Source organism: Pelmatolapia mariae, linkage group LG16_19 (genome assembly GCF_036321145.2).
Source record: "Pelmatolapia mariae isolate MD_Pm_ZW linkage group LG16_19, Pm_UMD_F_2, whole genome shotgun sequence".
Taxonomy (NCBI): Eukaryota; Metazoa; Chordata; class Actinopteri; order Cichliformes; family Cichlidae; genus Pelmatolapia; species Pelmatolapia mariae.
This window is the reverse complement of record NC_086241.1, coordinates 68191164-68211332: the sequence shown is the minus strand read 5'-3', so window position 1 is coordinate 68211332 and position 20169 is coordinate 68191164. Positions and strand designations below refer to the sequence as shown.

At 45.9% G+C, this 20169-nt stretch overlaps 2 protein-coding genes across 3 annotated transcripts in view; one reads left to right on the top strand and one right to left on the bottom strand.

Annotated features, from left to right (window-relative positions):
• LOC134646307 (reticulon-4-interacting protein 1 homolog, mitochondrial-like) overlaps positions 1 to 14102 on the bottom strand; it is a 46293-nt gene extending 32191 nt beyond the window's left edge. The window contains exons 1-8 of one of the 2 annotated variants that reach the window (XM_063500162.1): positions 13654 to 14102; positions 12197 to 12348; positions 10215 to 10283; positions 7492 to 7616; positions 6163 to 6211; positions 5594 to 5730; positions 5338 to 5521; positions 525 to 617 (exon numbers count right to left, since the gene is read on the bottom strand). In XM_063500162.1, coding sequence (XP_063356232.1) covers positions 525 to 617; positions 5338 to 5521; positions 5594 to 5730; positions 6163 to 6211; positions 7492 to 7616; positions 10215 to 10283; positions 12197 to 12348; positions 13654 to 13927 — 1083 coding nt within the window. In that variant the 5' untranslated portion in view covers positions 13928 to 14102. The remainder of the gene's footprint in view (positions 1 to 524; positions 618 to 5337; positions 5522 to 5593; positions 5731 to 6162; positions 6212 to 7491; positions 7617 to 10214; positions 10284 to 12196; positions 12349 to 13653) is intronic. The other variant, XM_063500163.1, reaches the window with a different exon arrangement.
• Positions 14103 to 14183: 81 nt separating this feature from the next.
• qrsl1 (glutaminyl-tRNA amidotransferase subunit QRSL1) lies at positions 14184 to 19158 on the top strand. Its single transcript, XM_063500161.1, has 11 exons — positions 14184 to 14308; positions 15704 to 15863; positions 15940 to 16038; positions 16125 to 16221; positions 17066 to 17227; positions 17308 to 17483; positions 17652 to 17764; positions 17948 to 18140; positions 18216 to 18333; positions 18437 to 18642; positions 18865 to 19158. The coding sequence occupies exons 1-11, from the start codon at positions 14285 to 14287 to the stop codon at positions 19059 to 19061; spliced, it is 1545 nt and encodes a 514-aa protein (XP_063356231.1). The 5' UTR covers positions 14184 to 14284; the 3' UTR covers positions 19062 to 19158.
• The last annotated feature ends 1011 nt before the right edge of the window (positions 19159 to 20169 follow it).

Here is a 20169-nt window from a genome sequence, read left to right as displayed (position 1 = left end):
ATTCATACTCCGATGAACGCATCGGAGGGCAACTTGGGGTTAGTATCTTACCCAAGGATATTTGGCATGCAGACTGGGGAAGCCAAGGATCGAACCACCAACCTTCCGATCAGTAGCTGATCTGCTCTACCACCTGAGCCACAGCCACCCCATAATGACTGACAAGTTTCTCTGTATTAACTAAATAATGTTAGGTGAAGATAAGGACAGAGGGTAACCATGGTAAACAGACTGTCTACTACTCCCTTACGGGGACAACAGTAACACCTGTTTTAGAGTTAATTTTTAACTCTAAACGAGAAACATAATTTCCAAGATAAGCAAAATAGAAAATAAAACTAACAAATGAGGCCATAAAGTCACCAGAAACATCCAACCGGAGGGGCTATTAGGAAAACAAGCCAGTGTTCAAGTAGCTATGTTCATGTTTTATATACATTCTGTGGTATTTAATGTGCTAACAGTGTTAAACCACGATGGAACAGCGTGCGTGTTCAGCTCACAGGGTAAATACAGCATCGTACCTGTTTTGCATCCACCATGTCCCTGATTTCATCCAAGGCAGAGCCGCTGGGTGCAAAGAATCCCCAGCGGTAATGAACTCCTTTCATCAGGTGCTGCACGAAAACACAGCAGAAAAAATGAATTAGTGCAAACAGTCAGCACAAACACACAACACTGAAATACTTTTTAATACATTTAAAATCATAATGTTATTTTGATATTATAGTTGTTGCCTTTATGAAACTTTCTTTTAATTTAAATTGTGTTCCCATTGACACATTTTGTAGTTCCATTTATTTTTAATATTTGTGCCGAGTCTCATATGTATTTATTATTATTTTGGCAGTTTCAATCTCATCAAACACAGAAAGGGAGAAATATAGTTGATGTAATGACCAAAATATGAATAAATAAAACAAAAACGTGGATAAGGACAGATTCACACCAGTTTGGGTTCGTTTGTTTTTAAAGCGCGTGTTGCTTAAATATATCTGTGAGTCGATAACAACCCGCCGCCTCTGACACAAAACTCAAGTCACCAAACACCCAAACTATGAATCAGCTGCTGGAAAACCTGCGCCGTCACAGATCTGAGCTCAGATTACACAGATTCTGTAGGCGCGAAATAATAAGATAATGCTGTGAATCAAATCGTCTGATATTCAACAAACACAGTGAGCGACAACAGCAGATGACCCCATTACAACCCTTACACTTCTGTGGAAATGGAAACAGTCACTGTGTGGTTATGTGCAGGAGGATGAAGGTGGTAAAGAAGGCCAGGGTGTGTGTGTGTGTGTGTGTGTGTGTGTGTGTGTGAGGGCAGGGGGGGATTGGAAACTTAGTCTCTGTGTTAAAGGAAGCAAAAACACAAAGTGCACAAACACACAGTTTCATTTGTTTCCTGTAGATTTGCTCCAGGTATACCTCCATCCTGCTTCACCTTCAAATGTTCAAAACTGATTTTATTCTGGAATAAGTTAGCGTGAGTAGAATCTGTGCCAGCCTGCAACCCCCACAGTCTGACGTCAACTCAGTAACTTTACATTTAAAAAGAAAAACAACGGAAGGTTTGTGGGGCAGTCCCGCCCTGTTACCGCCATCCACGCTCTTCTTCCGCCTCCGCGAAGATTAAATTTACTTTAAAATGAGAAACCAGAACAAACACGACACTGATAGAAGATTTTGAAAAATGACAATAAATTTGTGGGTTTTTCCCTTTTTTGGCAAATTAACTCGAGTCTTATAAACAACAACAACAACAACTGTATATAAAAGATGGATACAGCCACTGTGACCCAGCTGTGCCTTTTGCAGTCGAGCTACCATAACAGGAGCCAGAGTCCTGAGTTAGCAGCCTCTTGGATGGTCTGTTAGCACGATAACGTCACAGCTGCCACATTATTAGTCACACAACTGCATAAAAACATGCAAACAGCACAAATACAGTCCAGAGGTGCAGATCCGGGACTGCAATAGCTGAGGTGAAGCTGAGCAGACTGCTAACATGTATAGCATCCACCTGTCAGTCAAAGAGGCCACACACCCCAAATACTGCAAACTTTAAGTCTTAATAAAGTTTTAAACGGGTGCGTTACAAAAACATCCTCCCCCCGTGCAGCTGATATGAAGACAGACTTTCTGTATCAGGCCGTAAACAGGCCGAACCTCACTGCTGGAGCCTCTAGTGGATCTCAGAGGAACTGCAGCTTCTTCTTTTTCTTTTCTTTTTTTTTTTAATTCTTAAACATTTATGATCGGGAACAAAACAGAGCTGACAATATTTCAGCCTTGAACATTACATTTAGAAACGACTGGAACGAGCCGAACATGAACCTCTTCTGTCCTGAATGCCAGCATCTTGTTTTCGCTCAGTTTTGGTTTCATTTCAGCCTCTTTCTCTTTTGTCTTTTAGTCCATGATTCATTCCTGATTAAACTCTCCTCCCTGCTTCAAATCTAAGAGCTTTTCATAAATGAGGATCAGATCTGCAGGTCACAGACTAAGTGCACTACGAATTATCATTTGATGTGAATTTGATATTGCAAAATCATTCATGCGCGGTTACCCGTGTGTGTAACTACATGCAAAATTTGGTTGCTACTACAAACTTTGTATCGGGGAATTTCAGTTACAGTGATTTGTGCTGCCGTGGAAAATGAGACTAACCGGAAACTCTGAGCTACTTCTGAAGTTACCCACACTTGCCTGACCTCAGACGATGTTTCAGTTACAAATACTTTCCTTTTTAATTTGAAAAAATGTGACACGAATCCTCTCTACACATGCAGCACATGGTACTGCTGTTTATTTTCCCCTCCCCACCCACACTGAGCCCACAGGTTTCTGGACAAATATTCATTTTTATGTAATTTCCACTTTGAAATCAAACACAAATGACTAGTTTAACAGAACTGCAGCTATTTTTACAAACAGCTCCCCATTTTGAGATGCTCAAAAGTAAGTGGACAACTGACTGACGAGCAGTTTCAGGACCAGGCGAGGCCTAAACCTTTGTTAGTTAAAGATAATTAAAGCAAACTATTTTTGAAGTTGACTCAAAGTGTTGAACTTATATTTGGTAAGTGTTCACTCAGACTGAAGTGAAGATCCAAAGATGTCACTGCTCAAATCAACTGTCTGGGACATGTTTGAAATAGCTGTACATATAAATAACAGCCTGAGACAAGTGCATGATGACAGAATCATTTCCATGATTTACACAAACATCATCACCACATCGAATCAGGTCAAGAACACACTGAAGGACGTAGGTGTTATTTTTTCATGTCAACAATCAAGAGACGCCTCCATAAATGGAAATATCGAGTTTAGACCACGGTGCACAGCCACTGGTTACGCTAAAGAGCAGGAAGGCCACATTATGCTTCGAATACATTTATATGCAGGGTTCAGGAAACCAGTTTGGAAAGATTAAACCCAGATGAAGTTAGACCAGAATGATAGAGCAGGATGAGTGTGATGTGTTCGAGGCTATACTCTCTGCTCAGATTCAGACACAGCTCCACAGCAGGTGGATACGATATTACAAAAACAACCCAAGAAATGAGAGATTCTACAACGAGCAAGTCAGTCACTGGATCTCAGCCTAATAGAGCAGCTTATCAGTCCCTGAATACAACACTGAAGGCAGAGAGACCCACCGGCAGGCAGCAGGTCTGCAGAGCATTTTAAAGTGGAAACACCGAATCAGCCGGTGCCCATGACTTCTACACTTCATTTGCTGACAGCAAAGGATTTCCATCCAAGTATTAACAACAGTATTACTTTAAACTTCTGTTAGTTTGTCTCAGGCCCTCTGACTCTGAAATCTGGCTGTAATTCCTGAACAGTTCATGCTGTTAAACCTGAATTCAAGTTTCCATTTCAATCATATGTTTATTACTGAATTGAAAAAACTAAAAAGATGTGGCTTAATGTGTAACCGCTCATATTTCCACAGAGACTGACGGCTGTAACTTATTGTTCTAAAACACTAGGTTATCTCCTTGCATCTCGTTTCTGCATCCTTTGCTGTGCAGAGCCGAGCACAGCTGTGGATTCTGTGGTCGGTGAGTGCACTGCATGCAAAGTGCAGGCTGTTACTACAACACCCACAGAGGATGTGTGTGCTTGTACGATGTCATCTGCTCTGACAGAGAGTTTAGGAGTTCAGGACAGTTTTCTTTATCTGCCTTGCAGCAGGGGGCGGGGCCTCAGCCACCAGAAAGTAACCTGCTGCATTTTTCCACCCGTTTCAGGTACCACGTCTGATTTTTAGGGACCTGGAAGAAATGTGCAGAGTATAAAAGGAACACAAACCTAAATTTATCTGCAGGAAGTCCACAACTGCACATGTTATGACACAAGTCAGAGCTACTACTGGAATAAATCTGCTTAGCACCATTCTTTCCTGTATTGTGAACAGTTTAACACTGGGTGCTTGCAGACTGCTGCTCTGAAAACTCATGGAGGGAATCCATATTTTTTTCTTCCTTTTGGAAATTTGGTGCTTATTTTATTAATGGTTTAACTGGGAGAGAAAAAAATATATTACTTTGTAAGAACAACTCAGCAAACAGTCAAAAATGGAACCTAAAGGACAAAGTTAAACATCTGTATGAATTATTGTGTGGATTTGTTCATTTATAGCCAAACGTTAGTCACATGTCTGGCCCAGGAGCTCCTGCCAACAAGGCACGTCCAAAACAGCATCTCGATCAGATGCCAAACCACCTCGACTCTTCACCGTCAGCTCTCACAGAGGAGCTCCATCGTCTTCCTTCGCGCTACCACAGGTTGCAGTCACATGGTGAGAGTAGGCGTGTAGAACAACCACAACATCAGCACCTTCAGGGTCGTCACAGCGTGCAGGTAAAGCTCACTGACACTGCACTTCGCACTCCTGAAACGTAGACTCCTCTACTCAGGGCAGCAATTCCTCCCCAACCCAGAGTGAGCACTCCACCCTTTTTCAGGTGGAGAATCATGACCTTAAACTTCAAGGTGCAACTTTTCATCCCTGCAAACTACCCAGACACAAGATCCTGAGACCACTGCACCTACAACCTTATGAACATTATGAACAGAACTCCGAGGGCAGGCGTGGTGGAGTACAAACCCCACCAGGAACAAGGGCAGTGATACGAGCCAACCTTCCACTATAGCTGTACCCAAACCCAGATGTTAAAATTGAAAATAAATACCACTGAATGTGTCTGTCGCTGGTTTAATATTCCGACCCTACAACCGGCTGCACTCGGATCATTCCAAGAAAACAAAGTGTAACTTTCTATGAAAGTTAGAAAACTAAACAACTCCATCCAAGCTTACTTTTAAGACCTTTCTGGCCACTGTAGCGGCGGACTGCATCATGCCGTCAGCTACACCCAGCCTGTCGGTGTTCTGCATGAACGGCGTCACCAGGGTGACGTACTTGGCGCCGCTCCATGGCTTCAGCAGCTTCAACGCCCAACGCTCCGTGTCACCCCCGACATTATCCAGGATCAGGTCGAACCTTAAAGATAAAGTAAATCAGACCAAGATGACAAACGGAGGCAGAGATTCAGTCGGAGCGAGGTCTGCTTACTTCTCCAGAGCGCTGAGCGGCTCCTCGACGGGCCCAGCAGTGTAGTCCACCACGTGGTCCGCCCCGAGCCCCCTTAAGAACCGCTCGGCATTCTGGGAGCAGGTAACGGTCACATGGGCGCCCCACGCCTTCACCATCTGAGCAGGAACAACACCAGACTTTTATACAAGTTTCATTTCGGTTAAATCAAATGTTTCATTTTTCATTTTAACCACAGTGAAAAAAAACATTCAAGAATTTGTTCTTTTTAGGCTCTCGTTACTGCAGCTCGTTTCTTTTTCTCTAATATTTAAAGAGAGATGGTGTTTACGCTGATTTTAAGGATATTTTACATGTTTAGCTTTAATGTGTTTTTACATAGTGGAAAAACTCCGGCTGTTTTTAACAGTTTACGTCTGCGATCAGACGTCGGTCAGAGAGTTAACTGTGCTCAAATATTAAATGTTTCCCAGAGACCAGGTGAGCGTCTAACCTGTGAGCGTTTTTCAGATCAAACGTTACTTCATTGTGACATGTCGAGCGTTTAGGTGACCACAAGTGGTCATCATTGTCCAGCTTTTCATGCATACCTGTACAGCAAACGTTCCCACTCCTCCGGATCCTCCAAGGATCAAAATCCTGCAACAGAAAAGCCAAAACAATGAGGGAGACAACCGAAGCAATCACCTGGTCAACTGAACGGAAACCCGGCGACTTTTCCCCCCAAAAAAGAAAAAAAAACAACTACCAGGAAAAATAACTTCTTTTTTCTCCTTTCAGCTTGCAGGTACTTTCAAAATAAGGGCGGGAAAACTGTCTTTTATTAAATCGATTAATAAAGGCAAACATTAAAAAGCAGCTGGTTGTGTTGGTTGGAGGCGACTGTTATACAGGTGTGTTCATGTTAGCAGGTGAGCTAACATTAAGCAGAAGAAACCTTTGATCACATAGAAACATAGTTGCGATGTGATAAAGTCAATGCAATGCAGCTAATATGAGAAATATAAGACAATAATTCTAAATTACTGCATGTATCTGCATCATGTATTAAAACAGGACTTTATTTACCTGAAGTTAAAAAATACTCTCCATGCTTCCATGTTGTTTAACACGAGATCCGAGGTTCAGTCCTGCTGCTCGTGTGGAGACAAACGCTAACTTGTATTTCTAAGTTGGTGGTTTTTGTCCTCGTGATTGTCACATGAGGGTTTCAGGTAAGTGTCAGCAGGTGCCTGGTGGATATGGCCATCACTCGGTCACCTGTGTTGCACTGTTGGTAGCAGCGCAGGCACTGATACAGCTGTTTATTATAGCTCAATCTGCACTGTCCACAACGCTTTGACTTTTCTCCACTCAGCAGTTGCTTGTGTTTTTCATCCCGTCTTCCTCCCCTCACCCCCAACAAAGGCCTCTCTGGTGAAACAATTAGTGCAAATTGTAAACACATTGGTCACAGCTCATTACCCGGTCCAATCTCAGGACTTAATAAAAAATATCTTTATAATTATCAGGTTCTAAGATGAGGTTAGTACAACCTCACAGCGCCCGACAGATTAAACCGTGTCGTTATTTATGCCACAAAAAGCACAAATGCAGAAGCAGTTTGTGAGGAATGAAGTAATATTGATGAAATGGCTAAATGTTATTAATAGATCTTCCTCGACTTCCCTCGGCACATTCCTGGCTAATCGTTAGGGTGGCAGTGGCATGACTTTGGCCTCGTCTGATTGGTCAATTAATCAACCATTTTTTAAATTGTTTCACTCATATTATTTGCATCTAGAGTTTACGAGGCTGCTTTTAGATCCCGCCTTAATAAGCGAGCTAAAAGGGGCTCAGGAGGAACAGCGGGTGGAATAATTGACTAGACCAAAGTTGGCGAGCTTCACTGGGATGGATTAAACTTTCCGTGTCCTCACCTCTTGTTGGCACAGTTGTCCCTTCTCAGACCGCCAGTATTAACCAGCGCTGACCAGGCGGTGGTTGCCACATAGGGAATGGCAGCAGCCTCGATGTGGCTCAGACACTTTGGTTTGTGGGACACCTAAACAGGACAAACAGTAATAATAGCAGCAGTTAATAAGAGCAGCAGCTTCCTGTAGAGTCATCATGAAACAGCTCATCTCCACATTTTAGAGGAAGTGAAGCAGTAAAAAGGAGTATTAGTGTGATTCTAAATAATTAAGGTGGGGGTGACTGGGGTACAAAAGTCAGGATTACAGTATTAAAATATATTACAGGGAAAAAAAGAAATTTGATAAGAAACCATCACAGTTCACAGCTTATCGTCTGTACAGTGACAAATGTGACCTTGAACTTGAGTAGGATTCAGATTAAGACCAATCAGAGATCGTTATGTAAAATCTGATTGAGTAATAGTTCTTGTGAAGTGTGACAGGACAAACAGACAGAGGCTCAGCAAACCTTCACCTGTATGAGCTAAAAACCCAGAACCCAGAAAATAGACTCAGAGTAAATTAAACTTTAAAAAAGTAGAAGCCCCTCCACGTATCGCTACCTTATCGTGGTGGAGGGGTTTGTGTGTCCCAGGGGCTATGTTGTCTGGGGGCTTTGCCCCCTGGTAGGGTCTCCCATGGCAAATTGGTCCTGGGTGAGGGACCACACAAAGAGCGATTCAGAAGACCACTACGACAAGACCATCGGGGAAACAGTTCACCCTGCCCGGGATAGGGTTAGGGAGCCCCGGGTTTACCGCTGAACCCGAGCGGTGTTTTGTTGTTGGACTTCTGTGCAAACCACAGTTTGGCCATAACGAACACCATGTTCAAACATAAGAGTGTCCATAAGTTCACGTAGCACCAGGACGCTCTAGGCCACAGGTCGATGATTGATTTTGTAATCGTATCACCAGACCTGAGGCCGTATGTTTTGGACACTCGGGTAAAGAGATGGGCTGAGCTGTCAACTGATCACCACCTGGTGATGCGTTGGATCAGGTGGGGGAGGACGCTGGACAGACCTGGCGTGCCTACACGTACAGTGAGGGTGTGCTGGGAAAGGCTAGCAGAGGCTCCAGTCTTTGAGAGCTTCAACAGCATTCCAAGACTGGGGACACTGAGTCTAAATGAACCGTGTTCAGCACCTCCATTGCCGAAGCCGCTGCACTAAGCTGCGCCCGCAAGGTGGGTGGTGCCTGTCGTGGTGGACAACAGAGATGAGGGGAGTCAACAAGCTCGGGCTTGGTTAGCCTGTGGGACTCCAGAGGCGGCTCGGGCAGTGGCTGAAGCAAAAACTCGGGTGTGGGAGGAGTTCGGAGAGGCCATGGAAAAAGCAACCCGTCAGGTGACTCAGGAGGGGAAAATGGTGCTCTACCTGCACTGTGTATAGTGCGGGTGGAGTTCTGCTGACTTCGACTGAGAAAATTGTCGGGCGGTGGAAGGAATACTTCGAGGACCTCCTTAATCCCACTGACACGTCTTCCGTGGTGGAAGCAGAGTCTGGGGATGAAGGGGATGACCTGCCAATCTCTGGGGGCGAGGTCACTGAGGCAGTTAAAGAACTCTTTGGTGTGAAACGGTGGGAATGACAATCAGCACCTCCAAATCTGAGGCCATGGTCCTCAGCCGGAAAAGGGTGGAGTGCCCACTCTGGGTCAGGGATGAGTGCTTGCCCCAAGTGGAGGAGTTTATGTATCTCGCCTTACTTAAACCCCTCCAGGGAGAAGGGAGCGGGAGATCAACGGACTGATTGGTGCTGCTGACGCTGTACGGGTCTGTTGTGGTGAAGAGAGAGCTTCGCTTTTACACTTAGCTCTCAATTTACCGGTCGATCTACGTCCCTACCCTCACCTATGGTCACTAGCTGTGGGTAGTGACCGAAAGAACGAGATCACGGATACAAGCGGCGGAAATGAGCTTCCTCCGAAGGGTGGCTGGCCTCTCCCTTAGAGATAGGGTGAGAAGCTCAGCCATCGTGGAGGGGCTCAGAGTAGAGCCGCTGCTCCTCCACATCGAAAGGAGCCAGCTGAGGTGGTTCAGGCATCTGACAAGGATGCCTCCTGGGCGCCTCCTGGGTGAGGTGTTCCAGGCATGTCCCACCGGGAGGAGGCCCCGGGGCAGACCCAGGACACGCAGGAGAGATTATATCTCTTGGCTGGCCTGGGAACGCCTTGGTGTTCCCCAGGACAAGTTGGAGGAGGTGGCTGGGGAGAGGGAGGTCTGGGCTTCTCTGCTTGAGCGACCCAGCCCCGGATAAGCAGAAGAAGATGGACGGAAAAGTAGAAGATTAAAAAAAAAAAAAAAAAAAAAAAGTAAATTTCATGACCTTTAATTATTATATTAAAAAAGAAAAACTGCAAAAGGGAAAAAATATTTAACACCATGTACAATGAAAAAAACACAACAACAAAAAACAAACAAACAAGAAAAGAAGATTTAAAATGAAAGACCTCAAAGTTTATCTAAAAACCTTCAGTTTAACTTTCACTGACCGTCACAGTCTGTCAGTTTAGTTTATTTTGTTTTTTTTCACACTGATGTTGAAACTAAAACTGTGTAACAAACAAAAATCTAAATAAATAAGGAAACTGTGTCTGCAGAACTGACACTGATGAAAGTTTCCACTTCACAAACAGGAGAAATAAGACATTTATGTATTTTAAATACATAACGCCGAGCATTACCTCGTTGGCGCTCAGCACCACAAACTCCGCCAGGCTGCCCTGCTTCCACGGCGGGATCGCCGCCCAAACCTGAGGACGACACACAAACGGCTCACATCTGCATTTCTGTGCAGCTAGTTCAGAGAAACGTCACACATGTGCTCCTCCGGGAAACGGTCACACGAACGTGGTAAAAAAAGCAGAATGACTTCATGGGTGTTAAAAAATAAGTACATTTAAAGTCACAGCGCACACACACCTACACACACACACACACACACACACAGACACCTGCAGACACACACACACACGCACAGATGCACACACACCTACACACACACACACACACACGCACAGATGCACACACACCTACACACACACACACACACACGCACAGATGCACACACACCTACACACACACACACACACACACACGCACAGATGCACACACACACACACACACACACACACACACACAGATGCACACACACACACACACACACACAGACGCACACACACACACACACACACACAGACACACACACAGACACACACGCACAGATGCACACACACCTACACACACACACACACACACACACACGCACAGATGCACACACACCTACACACACGCACAGATGCACACACACCTACACACACACACACACACGCACCGATGCACACACACACACACACGCACCGATACACACACACACGCACCGATGCACACACACACACACGCACCGATGCACACACACACGCACCGATGCGCACACACACGCACCGATGCGCACACACACGCACCGATGCGCACACACACACGCACCGATGCGCACACACACACACACGCACACACGCACTGATGCACACACACCTACACACACACACGCACCGATGCACACACACACACACACGCACCGATGCACACACACACACACACGCACCGATGCACACACACACACACACACACACACGCACACACGCACTGATACACACACACACTAAACTAAGTAATAAAGTAACTAATTACTTTTGAACCCTAACCCTTCTTTTGAAGTAATGAAATACCTTCTTTGAGAAGTAATCAATAATTAGTAAATAATTACTTCAAGTAACTTGATGAACACGGGTGGTGATAAGATAAAAATGGAGCTGTGAACTGAAAGGTCCCAGAAGGAAATAAAAGCACATTTTTTTTAAAAATGCAGCATTTAAAGAGCATTTGTGACCTTTTGAGGTATTATTACCGAAATGGAGAACAAGCCAGATGTTATGACTGATAACAGTTTAACCTCACAAAGTTATTAAGGCGCGACGTTTCCTCTGATTTCCTTTGTGATACTTGTGGGCAGCGCAGTGGGAAGATGAAAGTAAATTTCACACGCCAGGAGCCTCATGAGAGCCGATGCCAGCCGGATGCTGACTAAAACTAATAATTAGTTGTTGTTTCTTTCCAAACTAGAAAAACTTGGATCGCATATATGGATGTCCCTCACCAAGATTCATCCACTTGAATTTGAACACCCTTTGCTGTGGAGCCAATGTTATGTTACTCTTTGAAAGAGAGGGGAAGAAAAAAAAAGCGACAGATGGAAACAACTGTGTTCGTAAAGGTATGAATGCCGTAAGTGCAGAACCAAATGTTCGACCAATAAAAGTCTATTGGGATCAAGTTGTACTGGTTTCTCTGAAGGTGGGTGTAGCCAATCACACGGGCCCTGCCACGCGCACTGAGATTGTTAGAACCATTAGCAAGTGCAACACTGTCAGATTAAATTAACACAGAAACAAAAACATAGACTTCAGCTGATCAGGGAATTGTTTCCGGGTCAGCAATGTTGCCAACTTCTAGGAAGGTTGTGTTCTTTCTGAAAGCAGCAGCACAGCGTAGAGGAAAACCTGAGGCCTTCTGAATTTTCTCTCTTAAAGGGGTTTTGTTTGCGGCAGCCGTGAAGAATCACAGTTAATTGGTCCCTGCTCTCTGTGCGTACACCTCTCGTCTTTACCTCGTCCCTCTCTCTGAAGTGCTTCACGTCCAGGCCGCACTCCATGATGACCCCGGACACATCCCGGCCCAGAACGAGAGGAAACTCACTGCCCGACTGCTTGATGTTCAGAGGATCTCTCTTCATGGACAACGTAGCTGCGCCGTAGCCACCTGACGGGGAAAGAGTTTATGATTATTACATAAAGATTTTATGCTGTTTATGAATGTTTGTACCAGCTGTAATTTTCAGCTCCACATTTTCATTCTTGGACAGTTCAAAATAATCCTTTATCCTGCCCCTCAGTCCTAAAGTGTCTCTTAAAGTAACTTAGCAACATAATTAAAAGGAGCATGAATCCTAAACTTCTTCTTCAAACTTCCTATGATTATTACTACTTTCAAATTCACGCGTGGAGCTCCTCAAGGATCCGTTCTCGGTCCTCTTCTACTTCACAGAGCGTTTTGAAAGTACAGAGGTCACAGATGAAGTTTATCATACTGAAGCATTACCCGGATACAGCAGATAGAGTAGACGGTTAAAATTAGTCACTAATTTTAACCGTCTACAAATACAACTGGACGCGCAGGCGCATTCAACGTGTGCAGATTAGAGGCTGAAGCTGGTTAAAATCTGCCGCTACCTGCTCTCTCTCTCATGTAAACACACGTGGAAGCCTCACATTCATCTAAACGAGGTGGAAATGCTTGTTTTGCATGTAAAAAACAACCAAAAGAACAATTTCCCATCAACCCCCTCAGAATCACATGTTTTATTACACTGTTGTTTGTATATTTTATCCGTGCAGTCATGCGGTTGATAATATGATATCTCTAATAATGCTCAGAGTAGGTCAAAAGAATCATGCTGTGCAAAAACAGGCGGTTGAGGTGCACCACACACGTCCCAGTGACATGTTTCAGAAAGACTTTCAGCTGAAATGATCTAAACTAACAGCTCTGTGATAATCACAGTTTTTATATCATCATAATGAGCTCATGCACATTTTATTCCTTTTTAAAATGATTCCACTCTTAAAAGTTTTAATTTATCCATTCATCTTCTTCCTTTTGTGCACTTTTCACCTTACTGAGGCGAGCTTCTTTTTTCACCTGTTGTAGGCTGTGTTTATTGTTTTGGCTGCAGTGATTTTCAGATAAATAAATGATATCTTATCTCATCTTCACAGTGCCTATAAGAGCTGCCCTGGGGGCCCCTGGAGCTGGGCCCCGGGCCTCTGGCTCATCTTGATAAGAACCACGGATTTATCACAATGTGTTTTCTTGCACCTACGTGCAAAAATTAAAACTGTGAAACAGACTTTCCGCTTTATGTGCACCCCACAATAACCGACCCCAGTGATATGCTGCGGTTTGTGGAGGAGGGGCCACTCTCATTCTGACTCATTTCGACCACAGAGCAGAAAACAACCGCTGTGCGGCTGCTGTTCTCGTTTGCCAGCCTTGGATCGCGCTCACCTCTCATGGCGACGTCGATGGGGTTGAGTCCTGCTGCAAACACCTTGACAATCACCTCATTGGGATAGTTGATGATGGGAAAGCTGGCGTTCTTGTTGAACCGTAAAACCTCATTGCTTCCGTATTTATCAATGACCCAGGCGGGCATGACAGTCCTGCACCTGCTGGAGGTGCTGAGCAGCCTGCCGAACCTGGGCAGGGAGCTGTGCACACCTGGAGACTCGTTCAGGTGGAGCAGCAGCCTGCTGTGCACCAAACGTTTCAGAGAAGTCATCTTTAGCACCACAAAAATACAACTGGACGCGCAGGCGCATTCAACGTGTGCAGATTAGAGGCTGAAGCTGGTTAAAATCCGCCGCTACCTGCTCTCTCTGTCATGTAAACACGTGGAAGTCTCACGAGGTGGAAACGAGGTGGAAATGCTTAAAATCCTCATGTGGAAACGTCCTTCCGCTCTTCCCTAACACCCGCTTCCTCCTCCGGTGTCTCCGCCAATCAGAGCGCGAGTTACTAAACCGCTGTCGAATCACAGGCAAGCGTGTTAGAGGAAACAAACATGGCGGCTCGCAGAGGCCGCTTCTTGCGGGAAGGTTGTTTGTAAAGTTAAAGGTGCTCCGAGAGAAGAGGCGGCATGCTGAGCCGGACGATAAAGCAGGTCAGTGACTGCAGCGTCTGTGCTGCGCAGCGATTCACCGACACACGAAGTCTTCATCAGACAGACGATGAATCATCTTCATCAGACAGCACGCAGTGACGCGTTAGCAGCCACTAAAACGCGTACAGGTAGCATGAAGACATAGCTGAGAACAGCGGCGGGTTCATATTGAGATACGCAACATGTTTATAACGAAGGAAGCCCATTTGTGCCGCTTTTTAATGACGTCTTTATTTCATGAGACAGCTGTAGGAACAACAGAGAGGTGGTCAGTGTTGATGGAGAAGCGCAGAGCACTGTGGATCACAGACAGCAGTGGGGGTCGGAGCACATTTGTGAAGTGAAGGCATGCTATGGTGTATGGTTTGGAGACGATGGCATTGACAAAAAGACAGCTGAAGATGTTTAGATGTTCACTGGGAGTGAGCAGGATTAGAAGTGAGTCCATCAGAGGGACTCAGAGTTAGAGGGGAGAAGCTGAGATGGTTTGGACATCTGTCGAGGAGGGAGAGAGGATAACTTGGAGAAAGGAGGATGAAGATGGAGCTGCAGGCAGGAGGAAAACCTCACGACATCCACGATCGTCCTGAAGGACATTTTCAATTCAACTTTATTTGTACAGCAGAAAATCACAACAACAGTTGCCTCAAGCTGCTTTATACTGAAAGGTCGAGACCATACAGTAATACAGAGGAAACAGAAAACCCAACAGTCACATGACACCTGTGAGCAAGCGCTCTGTCAACAGTGAGAAGGTAAAACTCCTTTTTAACAGGAAGAAACCTCCGGCATATCCAAGCTTAGGGAGGGGCGGCCATCTGCTGCGACCGGTTGCGGTGAGAGTGCAAAGACGCGCTGTGGAAGAGAGCCAAAGATTATTAATAACTAATGGTTAAATTCAGTGAGGTGTAAAAACACATGGTGAGTGAAAAAGCAGAAGAAGAAACACTGTAACAGACTCTAATTTTGTTCATGTAAATGGAGAGTCTGGAGTTCCACAGGGTTCAGTGCTGGGACCAATTCTGTTTACATTATACATGCTTCCCTTAGGCAGCATCATTAGCATACATTCTCACTGCTATGCATATTTCTCCTATATATCGACTGCAATATATAAGAAACACGGGAGTCTCCCAGTCCATCTATCCCCCACAGAAGAGCAGCCTGCTGTGTCTGCACTGTGTTGTGTCTGTATCGTCCTGTTCTGTCTGCTGTTGAATGTCTTTGTTTTGGTTTTTTGCACATTGCACTTTATGCAGTCCTGTGTTGATTCTTCTTGCTGATTCACTGTCATGGTTAAAAAAGCTTCGATGTAGTTTCTTTGTGATACTGTAATGTTATTAATAAAATGCACGAGTTTGATTCCAGCTCTGCTGTTTCATCGTCGTTCCTCAGGTGTCTTTAGCTCTGCGGGAGGGACGAATCTCTCCGACAGAGCTCTGCAGAAAATGCCTAAATCGCATCAGGAAAACGCAGCACCTGAACGCTTACATCACGGTGACAGAGGAGCGTGCTCTGGAGCAGGCTGAGCAGGCAGAACGCAGACTGCAGCGAGGTGAGGACATCTCAGACCGGGCTCGATTTGGTTCCGTGTGACTCGGGTGTCACTGCTTGATCTCTTCTACCTGCAGGTGTGCCCAAAGGTCCTCTGGATGGAATCCCGTTTGCTGTCAAGGATAATTTCTGCACGGAGAATATCAGGACCACATGTGCCTCCAGGATGCTTAAAGGTCTGTGTGAAGTGGGGTAATAAAAAAAAAACCTTGTTTTTCACTCCATTTCAGCCCAGTACTTATATATCCTGCTTTTCCTGCAGACTACACTCCTCCTTATAACGCCACAGTGGTCCAGAAACTCCTCGACCAGGGGGCAGTTTTAATGGGGAAGACCAACATGGATGAGTTTGCAATGGGGTAACTCAGTTTCTGCAGCATTTTTGATTAAAGTAGAAGAGATGTCCACATGACGTTTTCAGGACTGAACATTTAAGTGTTGTTAAAATCTGCAACCAAATCCGTTCACACCTACATCAAGTGTTGCAGTCTAAGCGCAGAATCAGACTAACGAACTGAGCGTCTGTGCGATGGATCGACCACAGTGTGAACAAACTGCAGCAGTTTAATGTTTCTGATGTAGAGGAACAGAAACCAGCACTGGGAGGGTAAACTGAATCTTTGATCTGGAGGAAACGTGACAAAGTGCATTCTGGGTAAACTTTGCAGGCTCATATCAGCATGTGAGATAAGTGGCTGCTCAGAACAACTTAGAGCAGATGAAAGGTGACCTTTGTGCCTACATGTGACGCCTCCTGGCTCATTTTCTAGTCATTGTGGAGTTACATGTGGATCCTTCTGTCCTGTCGGTCTGTATTGTTGAGCTGTTTGCATCATCAGATTATGAAAAATGATGGTTATGATGGGAAAATCTTCATATCCAACACTAAACTACATACCAGGAAAATTACTGTTTGGGAATTGTCAGAGTCATGAAGCCTGCAAGGCACCGTGCGTTGTCATGCATGGTGAACAACACCAGTGCCGCGCTGGTGTTGAACATGATTCAAAATGTTCATCCCGGTTCCATCTCAGTTATACTTGCAAACTCCATCTTTGTGTAGCGCTCACACACACAGGAGGAATCAAAATGTGGTTAAAAAGATAAATTCACTGAACAAACAAAGATTACAAACAAGATTTCTGTGAATTCTGCAGGTGGGCTGCAGTTTTTCTCATATGGCTCCATTTGTTTTCCTCGCAGTGCGGGCAGTACTGATGGTGCTTTCGGCGCCGTAAAGAACCCCTGGGGTTACGCCGCGCCCTACGGAGAGCGGACAAGGGCAGACCCGGACTCTGACTGGGTCGTCACTGGAGGCAGTTCAGGTGGAAGCGCCGCAGCTGTGGCCTCGCTCACCAGCTACCTGTGAGGAGACGCGTTCAGGCTCTCGTCTTCAGTAAGACTGTCAGGATCTCCGTGTTTACATTTGATGCTCTTCTTGGCAGAGCTTTGGGTTCAGACACGGGCGGATCCACGCGGAACCCCGGGTCGTTGTGTGGCGTCGTGGCCCTGAAGCCCACTTACGGCCTGCTGTCCAGACACGGTCTCATCCCCCTCGTTAACTCCATGGACGTCCCGGGCATAATGACACGCAGCGTGAACGATGCGGCCGTCGTCTTAGGTGAGAATCCCCCCAGGTGACCTTGGACATCAACAAGCAGCAGCTCTATGATTAAAAATGTCTGAGTAAGAATGTCTGCCACTCTAAAGGAAACTGCAGCTGTCTCATATCGCAGCGCATCAGCCAAACAGCACGCCTCACCTGGGATTATGTTGTCGTGTCGTGCAGGTATCCTCCAAGGCCTCGATGTCAGAGATTCAACAACAGTTCCCGCCCCTTCATCACTAGCAGAGCTTCCTGAAGACTTTGATGTTAAGAACATCTGTGTGGGCATCCCTAAGGTGACACTACAAACTCCCTCAGCATTACACGCCAACATATTACTTTGCAGGAGTGAATATTTAGGTCAGCACTGAGATTAACCTTAACATGGAAGCTGCTGAGATGATTGCATTGATTGCAAAGTCGAGTATGAAAAACATGTTCAGCTCCTAAATGCCCGTCTCTCCTGTGCTGCACGTCAGGAGTATCACGCCCCGGGCCTCTCCGAGGAGACTCTGGCCCAGTGGAGCAGCGTGGCCGACTTGTTTGAGGAAGCCGGAGCGCGGGTAGAGCGAGTGTCGCTCCCCCATACGCAGTACTCCATCGTGTGCTACCACGTCCTGTGCCACGCCGAGGTGGCGTCCAACATGGCCCGGTTTGACGGCCTGGAATACGGTAATGAATGGTGCTGTGGTGTGTGGGTTTGGCACTTCTTATAGTGGATGTCATGAAGTCTGACTCTGCCAGCAGGCCACCGCAGCCAGATGGACAGCTCGACAGAGGTCATGTACGCCTCGAGCAGACACGAGGGCTTCAACGACGTCGTCAGAGGGAGGATTCTGTCCGGGAACTACTTCCTGCTAAAACGGTGAGACTGAGCCGTCGTGTTTCCGACCATGGAGGGATCCTGTGATCCTCTCCATCTCTTGATCTTTTTTAAAGAATAATTGCGTCCTTTTATTTTCCCTCAGGAACTACCAGCACTACTTTGTGAAGGCTCAGAAAGTTCGCCGGCTCATCGCCAACGACTTCCAGCACGTGTTCAGCTCTGGTGTCGATGTGCTGCTGACGCCCACCACGCTGACGGATGCGGCTTGTTACCGCGACTTCACTCAGGAAGATAACCGAACGCGCAGCACACAGGAAGACGTCTTCACTCAGCCCGCCAACATGGCAGGTAGGCACTGAAGCTGCATGCAGAGGAAGTGTGGGAGGATCCAAGCATTTAAATATGTTAGGGATAACCACACCATGCACACCCACACCTGTAACTGAGGAGCTTAAGGAGCTGCTTCTCGTTTCCCTCCTGCACACGAAGCAGCGCTCTCTGTTCACTCTGGGACTTTGGGGAAAGAAAGAGCATCCAGCTTTCTCTCAACTCTCTCTCTCTGCACACCAGGTCTCCCTGCAGTCTCTGTGCCGACGGCTTTGTCGAGACGGGGCCTTCCCATCGGCCTACAGCTCATAGCCCCCGCTCTCCAAGACCAGAAGCTTCTCAGCGTGGCCCGGTGGATCGAGCAGAGGGTTGGTTTCCCTTCCATCAGTGACTTTGAGGACTCGGGAATGACGAGACGGGAGCAGACGGGAGCTGCGTGAGGAGCTTGAAGCTTCTCCATTACTGTCTGCCGTCACAGCTGACTTTATTTGTCGTGCTAATAAACATGCATTTTTTCTAAGGTCTTTTTTTTAATCCTCTGCCTTTCAGGACATTCTTAGGATCCATAGGGACACTCAGTTTAAACAGCTTGGATCTCGTATCTGTATGAGTGGCTGCCTAATATGGCCATGTCTGGTATCTCAAGCCCCACCCACCTGGTCTTTATATCTTCTATAGCCAATCATAGGAAAGTTGGGTAACAGCCACACGAGAGTAAAAATAGAGAAGCAATATCTAACTACTAAGAAACAACGGTTGCCCAGCATGTTGCAAGTAGCTTTGGTGACCAAATGGTTACACAGAGGCTGAGCGAGCAGCACCATGATCACACAGCGATCGTCACCACACAGATGTTGTGCAGTTTGGACCTTCTGCAGTCACTCAGTGAAGGTTTTCACATCATTTCCATAAACAGGCAGATTAAAATATACCCACATCTCATTTGTGACGCATCTCTGCTAAATAGGACTCAACCCACTGGTCAATAACTGGTTTCTTCTGGTTTCCTGTTTAACAGCGAGGTTGTAGAACATCTGTGTCATGTTGCAGTCCTGGAGCAACTACATCGTGAACCAGGCGCAGCCTTCTCCCACGACCCTTTAGTCTGAAGGCAGAGAGACGTGACAAAAGCCAGAGATTAATCATAACTAACACATAAACACAGAATGACGAAGAAAAGCTCAGTGCTTCATGGGAATCCTCCCGCAGCACAACTAAGGGGGGATTCAGGGTCACCTGGTCCAGCCCTAACTATATGCTTCAGCAAAAAGGAAAGTTTGAAGCCTAATCTTGAAAGTAGAGATAGTGTCTGTCTCCTGAATCCAAACTGGAAGCTGGTTCCACAGAAGAGGGGCCTGAAAACTGAAGGCTCTGCCTCCCATTCTACTTTTAAATACTCTAGGAACAACAAGTAAGCCTGCAGTGTGAGAGCGAAGTGCTCTAATAGGGTGATATGGTACTACAAGGTCATTAAGATAAGATGGGGCCTGATTATTTAAGACCTTGTATGTGAGGAGCAGGATTTTGAATTCTGGATTTAACAGGAAG